Source organism: Diceros bicornis, chromosome 36, assembly GCF_020826845.1.
Source record: "Diceros bicornis minor isolate mBicDic1 chromosome 36, mDicBic1.mat.cur, whole genome shotgun sequence".
NCBI classification, from domain to species: Eukaryota; Metazoa; Chordata; class Mammalia; order Perissodactyla; family Rhinocerotidae; genus Diceros; species Diceros bicornis.
In genome coordinates, this window is record NC_080775.1 from 8,809,993 (window position 1) to 8,825,400 (window position 15,408).

At 38.7% G+C, this 15,408-nt stretch overlaps 1 protein-coding gene across 2 annotated transcripts in view; it reads right to left on the bottom strand.

Moving 5' to 3' along the window:
* Positions 1-831: 831 nt before the first annotated feature.
* The window catches only part of KIN (Kin17 DNA and RNA binding protein), a 31,864-nt gene continuing 17,287 nt past the window's right edge, over positions 832-15,408 (bottom strand). For both annotated transcript variants that reach the window (XM_058532385.1, XM_058532387.1), the window contains exons 8-13: positions 13,264-13,393; positions 10,602-10,652; positions 7,720-7,788; positions 6,571-6,670; positions 4,962-5,062; positions 832-1,165 (exon numbers count right to left, since the gene is read on the bottom strand). In XM_058532385.1, the coding sequence (XP_058388368.1) occupies positions 1,103-1,165; positions 4,962-5,062; positions 6,571-6,670; positions 7,720-7,788; positions 10,602-10,652; positions 13,264-13,393 (514 nt within the window). In that variant the 3' untranslated portion in view covers positions 832-1,102. The remainder of the gene's footprint in view (positions 1,166-4,961; positions 5,063-6,570; positions 6,671-7,719; positions 7,789-10,601; positions 10,653-13,263; positions 13,394-15,408) is intronic.

Consider the following 15,408-nt stretch of genomic DNA (forward strand, 5'->3'; position numbering starts at 1 on the left):
GAAAATTATTCAGCAATAAAAAGGAATGAAGTAGTGGTATGTGCTACAACATGGATAAACCTTGAAAACATTATGCTATGTGAAAGAAGCTAGTCATAAAAGACCACATACTGTATGATTCCATTTATACAAAATGTCCAAAACAGGAAAATCCGAGAGAGATGGAAAGTAAATTAGTGGTTGCCAGGGCCTGGGGAGAGGGGAGAATAGGGATGACTATGTGTACGTGGCTTCTTTTTGCAACGATGAAAATGTTCTAAAATTAGATAGTGGTGATGGTTGCACAATTCTGTAAATATACCAAAAATCACTGAATTGTACCTTTTAAAGGGGTAAAATTGTGAATTATTTCTCAAAGCTGCTGTTCTATTTATAGTCTGACTTTTTAAAATGTTAACTATATTTATAGTTCAACTTTACTACTTTACTACTGAAAATAAAATTTAGAGTATGTGAAAGATTTCCTCTCATTATGACTCTAAATTGTTTTATTTATTTTTTAATTCACTCTTTTATTTTTTTTTGTGAGGAAGATCAGCCCTGAGCTAACATCTGTGCTAATCCTCCTCTTTTTGCTGAGGAAGACTGGCTCTGAGCTAACATCTACTGCCAATCCTCCTCCTTTTTTTCCCCAAAGCCCCAGTGGATAGTTGTATGTCATAGTTGCACATCCTTCTAGTTGCTGTATGTGGGACGCGGCCTCAGCATGGCTGGAGAAGCGGTGCGTCGGTGCGTGCCCGGGATCCGAACCCGGGCCGCCAGTAGCGAAGTGTGCGCACTTAACCGCTAAGCCATGGGCAGGCTCCTCTAAATTGTTTTATACAAAACAGCTTACAATAACATTCTTTTAATGAAGATAAAAATCATCAAGGAAATATTATAAAGGACACAAAAATAACAAGGACAAAATTATATAGTTTTGATACTTCATGAAACATAGATTTTTCTATAAGTTTAGCTAAACAACTATACAGTAATATTTAAATAAATCCATTTGTTTTATACAAAAGAAACACCCTAACACAGTAGAGTCTCATAATGCCTTGGAGAACACCAATTTGATGCTTTAAGATTTTAATGTGCTGTTAACAAATTTTCAAACTCAGGCAAGTTTAGAAATGTCTTCATATTGAATTCCTTCCACTCTGCGTCCTTTTAAAGGGCCCTACAAATTAAAATAATTGAAGAAAAGGTTAAAAACACACATGTACTTAAAAGACAAGAAAAGGACACTACACTTATGGATGCAAATTTACCTTTTCCATATCCCTAAAATACCATTAAGGTAGTGACAATTTCTATACATCTATGAATTTTAAAAATATTCTATGGTATTCTCATTAATAAGCACCATATTTTCTTCAATGATGCAGGAAATGTGTTATCACTAGATGCTGTGGTGGAGACCTGCTAGCTGTTCAGTATCTCCTCCAGCTCCTGGATAAATAGTTACATTTCCCAGCTCCCCATGGTTAGATGAGGCCATAAGATGAGGCTCTAGCCCACGGAAGCGAAGCTAATGTGTGTGCCACTTCCAGGCCAGGCCACGCTGTCCTCCTCACACAATGCGTACACTCCCCTTTGGCCTGCCTGGAGCACACGGACACAGCAGCTGTAAAAGCCACTTGTTGAAGATGGTGGAGCCACAGGTTGGAAGGACCCTGGGCTCACACATCACCCCTTAGATAAGAGCTGTTCCCTGGTCAAGAACACGTGTTTTGGACTTGAACAACGAGAAGTTAACTTCTGTCATGTTTGTACCCTCATCAGTTTGGCGGTTTCTTTGTTACAGCAATTATCATTATTTTATTTTAAGCAATATAGATACTCATACTCAAACATGTTGGTCTTGTTTAGCTGTGGTAGTTAGGCTGGTCTTTTTTTTTTTTTAAAGATTTTATTCATTTATTTTTTCACCCCCAAAGCCCCAGTAGATAGTTGCATGTCATAGCTGCACATCCTTCTAGTTGCTGTATGTAGGACACGGCCTCAGCATGGCCGGAGAAGCGGTGCGTGGGTGCGCGCCTGGGATCCTAACCTGGGCCGCCAGCACCAGAGTGCGCGCACTTAACCGCTAAGCCACGGGGCCGCCCCTAGGCTGGTCTTTATCACAGAATATCAGTCCAATTTTAAGTATATTTTCTTCTTCCCTTCATACCCAACAAAAAGGCAAAGGGGAAAACTGGATTAATGAAAGAAAGACAACTCCTGTCATAAAAGCTGATACAATTTGGGAACAGAGGCTAAGAATATGGGCTCTGGACCCAGACTGTCCAAGTTCAAATCCCACCTTCAGCAAGTGACTTAACCCCTCTGGGCCCCATTATCCCCTAGTGCGGAATAATAATAGTATCTATATTACTGGGTTGTTGGGAAATATAAACGAATTAATACATATAAAGTGCTTAGAACAATACTTGGAATATAACGAGTATGAGCTTAATAATTTCCACCCTTATTATTAAATTTTTTTGTTAAAATTTGAACGTTGGTCCCCTCCCTTGCAAAATATAAAATGGTGATGATGATGATAATGACAATGATGATGACTCTAATCCTGGACTGAAATTTTAACACTTTTTACTGAGAATCATACCTTCCCTTAAAAATGCTTTTAAAAATGCCATTCTTCTAATACATAATTATGATTGTATTTAAAGGAAATAAGTTCCCAGATAAAGCATGACCCAGGTTGACTCTTTCGTGATTCAGTGTGAAGGTCTACGGTCATGTACATTTTATGATAAGAACTACAAAGCTGGGGAATAAGATGAGCCAGATATTTGGGTTCATTAGTCAAACAGCTAAAAGGCTAAGGCTGTTTTTGAACACTTGGTTAGTTATTAAAAAATATGCTTAATAACTGCATAAATTTCAAATATTATGATACTGGCACTAAAAGTTAAGACGCTAGAAATGATAAAAAGGGCAGGAGAAATCACTTGAACAGCTCATGTGTTTCATGGCAGTGATTTGGAGAAAACACAGGACATAAGAGACAAGCAGACGGACGCACATAAAAACACAAGATTTTTTTCTTTTTCTTTTTTTTAATGGAGGCAGGCTGCAAAAGAAAACACCAAAAAATTAGCAGGTGGGTTTCCTCTTCTAAGAGTACAGGCTACTTTGCACTCAACCAGAAAGGCTTTTCATGCGGATTTCCTCGTAGGTCCTATCTCAGCACAGCTCTGTGAGCAGTGAAAGCCTCAGCAAGGAAGATGAAACTGTGGGTTTATAGTGAGGGGGTAGGAAACTAGCTCTTGAAAATCATACCAACTGTAAAGCAAAGGGGTCTAGATGGAACCTAGAATATCCTCAATAGTAATTAGTTGTTTTGTGAGATGAAAACATGAAGCAGAATCTAAATGGGATGGTATTATGAAATTAAAAAGTGGAGGACGATCATTTCACCAAAGAAATATGAGATTTTCCACGACCTTATACTGACCGAGCCAGAGAGAAAAATTTACTGAGGTTTTCAAAAAACTCAATCTGTTAACTTTGTCAGATTGATAAATTCCTCAATGACAGGTGAGATTCTCTTTTCCTTTTTTTTCCCGTAGTTTATGTTAGTGACAGTTTCTAGGTTAGTATTGCCAGAAACAGAATAAAAAGAAAAAGAAAAGCTTTTTTTTACTTAATTTACTTAAATGTGATTTATCTCAGATAAGGACCTAAATGGTTTTTCCAGAAAACCTTCCTGAGACACATATTCCCTAGCCAGTCCACAGACGCGTTTAGGGGGCCTAACAACTCCTTAAGACAACACATAAAATTTGGCAGTTACATGCAATTTTTTGGAGAGGGCTCAGAACTTTCTTCAGACTCTCCAAGGGTCTATTATGCCGCTAAATACTAAAACTTACTGTACTGGAGATGGAAAAAAGTATTTCACTTAGAGATAAACATACATAGTGCAGTAGTTCAGAGTTCTAGAAAGAATCTGGCAGTAAGGAAAAGGCACGTTTTGGATCTTCTCTTCTGAAGACAACTTAGGTCTCACTTGGCCTCACTCAGAGACCTGTCAGTGAAGCATCAGTTTTAAATCAATAAACAATTTTACTTGTACGTCAGATTTCCTTAAATTAATTACTTTATTGATCTCTGCTACCTTAAATCCTTTATGAAAGGGAGGACATTTTAAAAAATTGATCTCTGTGGCTTTTTCCCCATTAATTATGACTAGACGTTCCCCATGAACTATACTGTGCCAAATTGAGTTTTATATTAGATGTGAGAGGAAAAAAGTCAGGATACAAAACTGTCCATATAGTATACAATTTTATAAAATACAAAGACTAGAAAGGAACACACCAACCTATTAATGGGGGTTATCCTTTGACTGGGGGATTATGGGTAATTTTTAAAATTATTTATATTACACTGTACTTTTCAGGTTTTATACAACGAGCATTGCTATAGACTGAATGTGTTGCACCCAAAATTCTTATGCTGCAACGTAATGCCCAATGTGATGGTGTTAGGAGGTGGGGCCTTTGGGAGGTGATTAGGTTATGAGAATGGAGCCCTTATGAATGAATTAGCGCCCTTACAAAGGGACCCAAGAGAGCTCCCTTGTCCATTCCACCATATGAAGACACATGAACCAGGAAACAGGCTCTCGCCAGACCCACAATCTGCCAGTGCCTTGATCTTGGACTTCTAGCCTCCAGAGCTCTGAGAAACAGATTTCTGTCATTTATAAGCCACCCAGTCTACAGTATTTTGCTACAGCAGCTGGAATGGACTAAGACATATATGCATTTCTTTTATAATCCGAAAATAAAATGCTTTAGCAATGGCAGGGTCATTAGAGAAAAAAAGCTTTCAGATTTTCAAATAGAAGAGGAGGCAAACAGAAAACTCAAACTCTAAATAAAACAAAGACCAATCCAGTGAAAAAGAATATGGCACATTTTTAAAGCATTTTGAAATTTCTGTCTTTGTATAAACATACGTACAGTTTCGATGACTATAGTAGCTGAAAACGTCTTCTCATTGATGGATTCTAAGGTACCTTCATTTCCTCTGTAGCCTCCATTTAAAACAAGAATTCTTTTTCCTACAATAGAAAAGAATATAACACTGAATGCAAAGGAAATGTCCACTTTTTTCTTCCACTTTGTTACAGCAAAATGCAATTACACTGACTGAACATAATGGGAAACAAACCTTTCTCTTAGAAGTTCTTAATCATTTAAGAACTCTCATATTCTAATGTACAGTTTGTAGACAGTTTGATTACTGTAACATTATAAGACCTCATTTTTTTCACTTATTTGTCAAAGAGATACATTTCAATTTTAGATTGCAGGGAGGTACTTGGATGAAATGCTCAGAGTCCAGAAGGAATCAGAAAAAATTTAGCTTACTTGAATTTGTCTCTTTTTAAAATCATAAGATGGTCTGGCAGTTTCATAAAAATTTGAACATATGTCTACCATATGACTGAGCCATTCTATTTTTAAGGATTTTCCCAATAGAAATCATATGTGCACACAAAGACTTGTACCTGAAGGTTCATAGAAGTTTTATTAGTAACAGCCAAAACTGTAAACAACCTAAATGTCCATTAGCAGGTGATCGGATAAACAGTGGTGTACCCACACAATGAAATACAGCTAAGCAACAGAGAGGAGTGAACTGCAGATACACCAACAACACGGACGATCCCAAATAACTGTGCTTAGTGAAAGAAGTCAGACAAAAAAACAGGACACATGGTATGACTGTATTCATATAAAATTCTAGAAAAATACAAACTAATCTACAGTGACGGAAAGCAGATAGGTGATTGCCTGGGGGCACATGGGAGGCAGGAGCGGAGGGGGGGCAGAGAAGGATTATAAACAGAAATGAGGAAACTTTGGGGGGTGATGGACACATTCATTACCTTGATTGTAGGGATGGCTTCACAGGAGTATTCATGTGTTAAAACTTATCAAATTGTATACTTTACACAAGTATAGTTAATTGTATGTCAATTACATCTCACCAAAGCTGAAAAAAACTTTTTTTTAATCCATAAAATGAGTTTGATTTTAGGGGGCAAGAACAAAGGATCTGATAGTGGAAGTTTTAGAAACTAACATTATCACTGCGCCAGCAATGATTGCACCATGAAGAGTTTAGGTCAGAGGCAAACAACCTAACCAAAGTACATTTATTCTAGATTGTGTTAAGTACCCAAATGATCAAAACATTTAAGGAAAAGAAAAAGCAAAATAACACAGACTTTTACTTGACAATCTCAGGTAGCTAAACAAATATATTAATAATAAGCCTAATGTGATTTTTTTTCCAGATATATCTCTGTTTTGCTTTAGAAAAGAAAACAAAGGATTCTGGGAAGGGAAAATTTATTCATAACAAAAAATAGCTTTCTCGGAGGAATGAGAAACTACCACATCACCTGAAGTCAAAGAGGGATCAATTATATGGGTAGTTATTTATTTCTAAAAACGAAACTTGTCTTCATCACTATCAAATGATATCAAAAAACTACGGTTTTAAGAATGGAATCATTCATTTCGATAGCATATACTTTAAATGGGCAGCAGAAAGATTCACCTGGTGCCGGAATTACTGTTTCTAAATGAGTCTGGTCCAGTTTCAGCTTGTCTCCAGAGTCAATCATCTTCACAACAGCTGTGTATTTGTCAATTACTTCCTGTGGTAGAAAAGCAACACTTTTATGATAGAAGAAATAAGTGAACACAAATCTCAAAGGAAAGAAAGAAATAAAATGAAAATGAAATTCCAACCAAAGATAAGAATAACTCCTCCTATAAATGACACTATTTTCTAGATTCCATATACGATTTCTCAGTCTATGGTTCTTAATAAAGAACTCAGTTTAAAGCTTAGTTAAGGTTTTCATCTGGAAAGAATACAAGACTGGTGATCTTAGAATAAGACTTTAAGAAATATAGCGAGGGGGCCGGCCCAACGGCGCAAGCAGTTAAGCGCGTGTGCTCCGCTGCGGCGGCCCAGGGTTCGCCAGTTCGGATCCCGGGCGTGTACCGATGGACCGCTTGGCAAGCCACGCTGTGGCGGCATCCCATATAAAGTGGAGGAAGATGGGCACGGATGTTAGCCCAGGGCCAATCTTCCTCAGCAAAAAGAGGAGGATTGGCAGATGTTAGCTCCGGGGCTGATCTTCCTCACGAAAAAAAAAAAAAAGAAATATAGTGAGAAGGGTAATTTCGTCTAGCTGCAAGTGCACTAGAAGGGCAATTTATACATGCATAGGCTGGGTGCTGGAATGAAACTATATTTAGGAAAGGCAAAACGGAGAAAAGGACTGGAGTGTTGATTTTTAAATTTTAAAATCCCAGAGAAGCCAAAAGACAGTCTCTCAGGCAAAACACAGGAAGCCCTCCCTGGAACTCAGGGGACATAACCATACTGCTCTTCATTAACAAAGAGAATGCATCTTGATCATCAAGGCGTGCACACTGAGTTTAAGAGGTGCCAGTGGGATTTCGTACGTACTATTTGCTCCAGCAAGAAAGCAGACTAAGGTGAAGTATAAACAATGGTTGGAAATGAAATATTTCTCCAACAACTATGAATTCAGGTCTCCTTTTATGGAGCCATCAAAAACCCAAGACACATTGCTTCTGCTACTAGAACTTGATTTTTAAGGAATACCAAAATGGCCTTACTCACACCCCCCAGCCTTTTCCACAAATTCCATTCATAGCTTCATGTCCTTACCTTAACAATACCCTTTTTCTTATGATATTTCTCTCCAAGTTTTTTGGTTATAATTTTCACAATGATTTCCTAGAAAATAACAACAAAAAAATCAAGATGAAAGGAAAGACATAAATTATCTTTTCTGTTTTACTCCTTCATTTTAAACCATGTTCGCCAAAAATCATCATAAAATGTAACTGCTCTGCAAAATAAGAAATTTTGGAGTTCTAAGCCTTCCCAACAAAGGTAAAACATTTCCTTAGTAATCTTTCATTCCTTCTTTCTCTTTTTATTCAACACAGTTACCGGGAGGAAAAAATATATATTTCATGGCTGATTTCCACAGTGAAGGTTTCTCGAAATCTAGCACTTTTATCTGTCCATCTCGATTCTATTAAATCAGGTCTTTCATAGGTAGGTTTTTTCTTTCTCTGCATTCAAGTAAGTGAATTATACTGTAGGTGATCGCTGCTGATAAAAACTCAGATGGCAACAGTCTCACCGGGAATTGCAAGGAGCTGGGCCTTTGAGCTTATGCATGCCCCTTTCTACAATGTTCTTTTCTCATTAAGTTGTTTGGAATTTTTGCAGGTGGGATTCCTCCAGATTAGCTCCTGCTAAAAGCATCATTCTTCTGAGCATCTAATTCTCAAATGGGAGAGAAATCTGGGCTTCTTTCATACTAACGCATACTGACTTGGCTTCTTTAGCATCGTTTTCCTGATTGGGATGAGCTAATGGTTGATAATGAAAATTAAATCGCCTAACTTAATGCTATACTCACTACTGTGATTCTGTGTTTGCTACTTCAAGAACAGAACAGAGGTACTAGACAGTCAGTCCTTCATTAAGCCGGGCTAAAAACTATATCAACAAAAATTCAGTGAGGACTTTGGGAGAGGATATTTAATAGAAGAAAACGTTTAAGAGAAGACTTGAATAGTCTTATTCTTAAGCCTCTATTCTTCTAAGACTTTCTAAATGAAGCCAAATAATGCCAAAACAGCTTCTCTGATTTAGCCAGAGTATTTCTGGGCTAAATTTCTCAAAGGCCCTCATGGGTACGCACTCTCATAATTTAAAAGATAACTCATTACATCATTGTACTTACTGACACTTGCTCACAATACATCTCTTCAAAATCTTTCTTTTCTGAGTTTAAAAAATGACGCTCTCCCATCTCTCTCTGTGGGCTACTGGTTGTTTTAACAAACATATTGCCCATTTCAAAATAAGACACACACTAAGTCATCAGAACACGGCTGATCCTCACTTTTAACGTAACAATCTGTAAGAGGAACTATGAAGAAAATCTGAATACTTTGCTATACGAGAAAGTTATCAAACAGAAAATAAAACTAAATTGAAAGGACTATCAATGGGAGGAGAATTTTTAAATGAACTAAAACTTGGAATGCTTGCCTTTTTTTTTTTGCTTTTGGTTTGTTTTCTTTTCCTTTTGAACCAATGGTTCTTAACCAAGGGCACACATCAGAATCACCTAGGCGGTTAGTGAAAATACGCATTTCGCCCCAGGAGACCGGACGGTGGTAGTATTGAAGCATATGTATTTAGAAAAAACCCCCCTAAAAAATTTTGAATTACTCTCTGGATAAGAACTACTGCTTTAAGTAAAATTCTTGATTACCTTTTCATAAACAATATATGAAACTATTACTATTCAAATGCTACCTACTGTAACAGGGAAAACAAACCAAAATAATCACAGATGGTTTCTTCCCTCAGGTCCTTCCATTTCTAATCTTGACCCAAACTTCTGCTCAGAGATGAGGAGTTGGGGTGACTAAAGCACCAGGAAGCAGCACTGGTCACCAGTGGAGAGGAGAACCCACTGGATCAGCCTGCCAGGGAATCCTGGGTCCCCACTGTCTAAAGGACCCTGGGGAAATTACTCTAATACTTTATGCCTCAGTTTTCTCACCCGTAAATTGGGGATAATAACAGTTATTATCTTGCAGGGTTGATATGAGAATTAACTGAAACAATTCATATAAAGTACTTCTTTTCTATTTAACACAGCAAGTATTTTCATATTAGATTACTTATTCCATGGTCTCTCATGTGATCACCAGGTAGATACAGTTCCCATTGTATAAGGATATAAACTAAGGCACAGAAGCTAAATTATTTTCAAGCTAGTGGGAGAATGACTACGAAGATCTGAATTAGAACTTTGGACTTTCTGACCTTCAAGGTTATTATTAATCATATTTTTCAAATCAGAAATTATCTACATGACACACTACTTTTCACTCTCCTATTACTAATCAAACCAGCTTCTTTAAGAATAATAAGGCACCTTGAAAGTTCTACGAAAACTTCACATCTCAGCAAGTTCAAAACAGAACTTAAACAAATAATAATTTTTTAAATTATTTAAATGTTTGAAAATTATTATCTTAAAATAATAAGCAATAATAAATATGTAATAAAATGCAAAGCTTTCCTTGAGTTCGTAAAATTAAAACCTGCTTCTTTTGACAAAGTACCTAAACGGCTATTCTAAGTTCAATAAGTTATAAGCTGAAAACAAATACTTCTGCATCTACAATTCTACCTTTCAAGCCCATTTCTGAAAACACAACCCTTTGTCTTACAGCAAAAACTGAAAATAATTCCAGGCTTAAATTCAAGGTGTCCATAAACCAATTTAGCTCTGAACTCCAGGAACATTACTGCTTTATAAACATGAAGTAACTCTCCAATACAGGTGGCAACCAATACTTAAAGATCAGATAGAAAGAAAAGTCATTAAAGTTATCAATTTATCTATATAATTTACATATATTTGAGAAATTCAGTCATTTATACCAAATGCCATTTAAATCATTCACTTAAAAGTACACTTAGGACTTAAGAAGCTCCAACTGAGTACCTACAGGCTGTAGCCAGTAGTCTGTGCGGGCAGCTCTTTTCTTTTCCTCTTCGATCTATAGAACACACAAGACAGTCATAAAATTACCTCTTTAAAATCCTCAATTTATTTCAAATACCCTTCTATTTAACTAAAGAAAACCATAAAACGCATTCTTCACAGAAGATCAATGATATAATTTGCAAGCTCTGATAAATACAAATAAACATTTTTTGTAATTAGTTTTTGATTTAAAAAACAACCTGGGGGGGCTGGCCCGGTGGCGCGAGCGGTTGGGTGCGCGCGCTCCGCTGCGGCGGCCCGGGGTTCGCTGGTTCGGATCCCGGGCGCGCACCGAAGTACTGCTTGGTAAGCCATGCTGTGGCGGCGTCCCATATAAAGTGGAGGAAGATGGGCACCGATGTTAGCCCAGGGCCATCTTCCTCAGCAAAAAAAGAGGAGGATTGGCGGATGTTAGCTCAGGGCTGATCTCCTCACAAAAAAAAAAAAAAAAAAAAGGAAAAAAAACCAAAACAAAACAAAAAAAACAACCTGGGGACGGGCCCGGTGATATAGTGGTTAAGTGTGGGCACTCCGCTTCGGCAACCCGGGGTTCACAGGTTCGGATCCCGGGCGCGCACAGATGCACCACTTGTCAAGCCATGCTATGGTGGCATCCCATATAAAGTAGAGGAAGATGGGCACGGATGTTAGCCCACGGCCACTCTTCCTCAGCAAAAAAAAAGGATGATTGGCATCGAATGTTAGCTCAGGGCTAATTTCCTCATAAAAAAAAAACAAAAAAAAACTTGGATTTAAAAAAATATGTGATACAGCAAGTCAACTGACGAAGAAACTAAACACAGACAACCTCTGTCTAGTCAGTACTGCAAGGCCATCCAGCAGCACTACACTGCCCTCTCCTGCTTCCTCCCCTGTGACTCTACTGAGCCAGAAAAAGGGGCAATGTTTTCATGTGGTAAAAACACAACACTTACAAATCAATTTAGCACAGCATGGCTAGGTACACAGTCTGATGGCAAAAAGGAGCTTCCTGTTTGATAAGGATAATAAAGTTGTGAATGGAGAAGAAAAATACAACCAGGGGAGATGTAAATAAGAGGGTACCAAAAGAAAAAACAGCTGACTGGCCATTATGGCCATAGAGCATGCCTTTCTTTCTCAACTGCTTAGTTAACCAGAGGTACCAACTTTCAATGGGACTCGATGTAATTTTTCGTCGATTCTAAACCTCATTTTAATTCCTCCAACTTTCCAATATGAACAAAGAACCTTCTAAATTTAGTACGTATTATATCCAAAGCAGGTGGATCTGGCTTTCCATTTTACTATGAATTAAATTCAAAGACTCCCTGTCATGGCCTATAAGACCTCCGTGGTGTTGCCCTACTTCTCTCTCTAACCTCAAATGCAACCACTCTTATGCTTACCATGCTCCAGCCATATGGATCTTCCCTTCGGATGCTTGAACTAGAGATCTCCCTGCCTTAGCACCTTCTCGCAAGTGATCTCCCCACTCCCAGCCCTCAGACCTCCTCAGCACCCAGCATTTTGTAATCACTTATTTACTGGTTCGCTTGTCCACGGAATGTCTCCCTGGCCAGAATGAAAGCTCCATGACACACAGGGACTGTGTTTTACTCCCTACTCTACAGACCCAGGACTCACACAACGCCCAGCACATAAGAGTGACTCAACAGCTGCTGAATGATGGGATGACCTGACCGCATCTCACAGTGTACACCTCTCATAGTGTATATACTTCAGGCATTCCAGACCGCCCCACATCACGTGAGGACTCAGTAACAGGGAAACCAAAGCTACTACTTCTCCCCTCACAAATGAAGAAGAGGGACGGGGAGGCCAGAGGAAGTGATATTACAGGGAAAAAGGTAGCTCCCGTATCCATTCATTCTATAGCTCCCGTATCCATTCATTCTATAGCTCCCGTATCCATTCATTCTATAGCTTCCGTATCCATTCATTCTATAGCTTCCGTATCCATTCATTCTATCTCTTTGCCCGTCCTTCCTCTTCTCTTCCACTGACTTCCTAAATTCATTGACAAGGTAAGGCTATGTGTCAGAAGGGAGAAAGGAATATTTAGGAGTATACCAAGAACCTTCTGCAGAACTGCTCCAGAGTTTCAGGTAGATTTAGAGCCAAAGTACAGCCTTAGATCCAGATGATCATAAGTTTTCAACGATCACTCACATAAACTTAGCCATCAGGTCAAATCGAATTAAAAACATGTCACAGCTTTCTCTTGCTGGCTAGGAGGTGTTAAGCGGAGGCCACCGGTTGGTGGTCGTGGTATGGGGTCCACGGAAGATGCCAATTTCACAGAGCCACAGAGGGGAACAGAGCTTGCATTTCTAGCTTCAATTTTTACCACTGATGTCCTTCTAATTGAACTCTACTAACCATCACTGCATGGAGAGTTTTAAAGACAGCACTTGAGGCAAGAAAATATATGCAGTTGGGGGGGGGGGCTCCAACTGTATTCAGATGGAACTGCATCTAGGCTCCTTTTCCCTAACCTAGTATATACACATTTTTCTAACTTCATGTTCATCTAATAACTGGTGAAATTTTTCAACTTCCTTTGGCTTGAACTGCATCATTCCACTCATTGCTAGAGTCGACATGCAGGTCGGACACTGTACCTCCATGATTTCATCGAGGGCAGATTTCTTCTTCTTCTTTTCTTTTGATTGAGCTGAGCTCTGGGAAGATTCTTTTCGTTTCACTGAAGCTGCATTTCCTATTGTTTTCAATGCACTTGGTCCCAAAGAACTGATGAAAAGAGGAACTGTGCTTGTTAACAAAAACTATGCACAGACAAAGGCTTTATATCGTGCAAAATGAACAATACAGAAGAAATTCGTTACACGATTAATTTACAACAGATTCATCAAGACAGTGCAGGACCTTTCTATCTCTTATAGGACGGTAAGCACCACGAGAACATGTAACCCTGCCTCTCTCACTCCCTCCTCCCTTTCCCTCACCCTTTCAGTTGATGCTCCTATAATCAGTGCAGCAGAGTGACAACAGCTTCTTCTCTGGTGTTAGGCAGATCAGGGTTTGAGGCTTCTGCTGGGACCTTGAGCAACTAACTTTTCTAAGCCTCAGTTCCTCATCTATAAATGGGAATAACAATGTGACCCAACTCATAACTTGACTGCAAGGATTAAATAAAGTGTTTGTAAAATGACTGCTAGAAGTCTAGCACATTACTCTCAGTTCTATTTTTTTTTTCTTTTGCTGAGGAAGATTAGCCTTGAGCTAACGTCCACTGCCAATCCTCCTGGTTTTGCTGAGGGAGATTGGCCCTGGGCTAACATCTGTGCCCATCCTCTTCTACTTTATATGTGGGACGCCTGCCACAGCATGGCTTGACAAGTGGTGCATACGTCCACACCTGGGATCCGAACCTGCAAACCTTGGGCTGCTGAAGTGGAGCACGCGAACTTGACCACTAAGCCACTGGGCCAGCCCCAAGTTCTATTTTTTTAAAGCAAACATCTCAATATGTCACTTAAAAATTTTTTGATTGCTCCTGACTGTCTAGAGTTGACAGTGTAAATTCTAAATGTTTTAGTGCCGATATAAAATTGTCACCACTGGCCCCAGAATACAATCTCTGACTTGCTATGTACACAAGCCATTCTGAACAATTTGCTATTGGCTGAGCCATGCCCTGAGCTTCATGCCTTTGCAAATTTGCATATACTTCATTTATACCTAAAATAATCTCTCCATTTATCTCTATTTGTTAAAATTCTTTTTTTTTTATAATTTTTATTTATTTATTTATTTTCCCCCCCAAAGCCCCAGTAGACAGTTGTATGTCATAGCTGCACATCCTTCTAGTTGCTGTACGTGGGACGTGGCCTCAGCGTGGCCGGAGAAGCCGTGCGTCAGTCCGCGCCCGAGGTCCGAACCCAGGCCGCCAGCAATGGAGCGCCCACACCTAACCGCTAAGCCACGGGGCCGGCCCTGTTAAAATTCTTCACGATCCATTCTTCATGAGGCTTCTTGGATCTTATCGTTTTTTGAACTGCCATAGCACTTTGTGGCATGCGTCACACGCCCTCTTGTATTATTATCATTTGTATACATGACTCCTCTCTCATAATAGGGGAGGGACCATATATATATATATTTTTTTCCCTATAAAGTAGTAGTAACTATCTCCTGACTCACGTAAGACAGAGGTTCAATTAATATTTGCTGACTAAATAAATCTTAACAATCTAATTATTTAATTTGCCATATTTACAAAAGATGAAACAGAGAATAAATATTTGCACAAAGCTAGCACGGAGATAACGAAGAAAAAAAGTGTGATGAATAGAAAATACAACAGAATTATTATTTTCCATTATTTGGATTGTTTTTTAAAAAAAGGCATTTGAAGGTCACATTAGATTTATTGGCAGCCAGGTTACTTTAAGGACTCCCATTCAGCTGGCAGTCAACTGAAATCCCCACGTCTCTTCTACATAGGGGATTGTGGTTCAGGACCCCCACTCTGTCTTCACAGAAGTTGTTCTCTCTTTGCTTAACTGTAAGGCTTTATATTTACCCTTGCGAAATTTCACTTACTGGGTTTGTCACATAATTCAATCCTCTGAATCTATTTTTAAGTTCTGAGTCTTTTAGTGAACAAATTTTGTAGGTTTCTGATAACTGTAAATAATATACATTGGTTGTGAACAGACTAAGTCCACATAAAGATAAACTCTTCAATTTTCTCTTGAAAATAAACCTTCTTTAGATTTATATGTTCTTTGAGCTAGGAATCC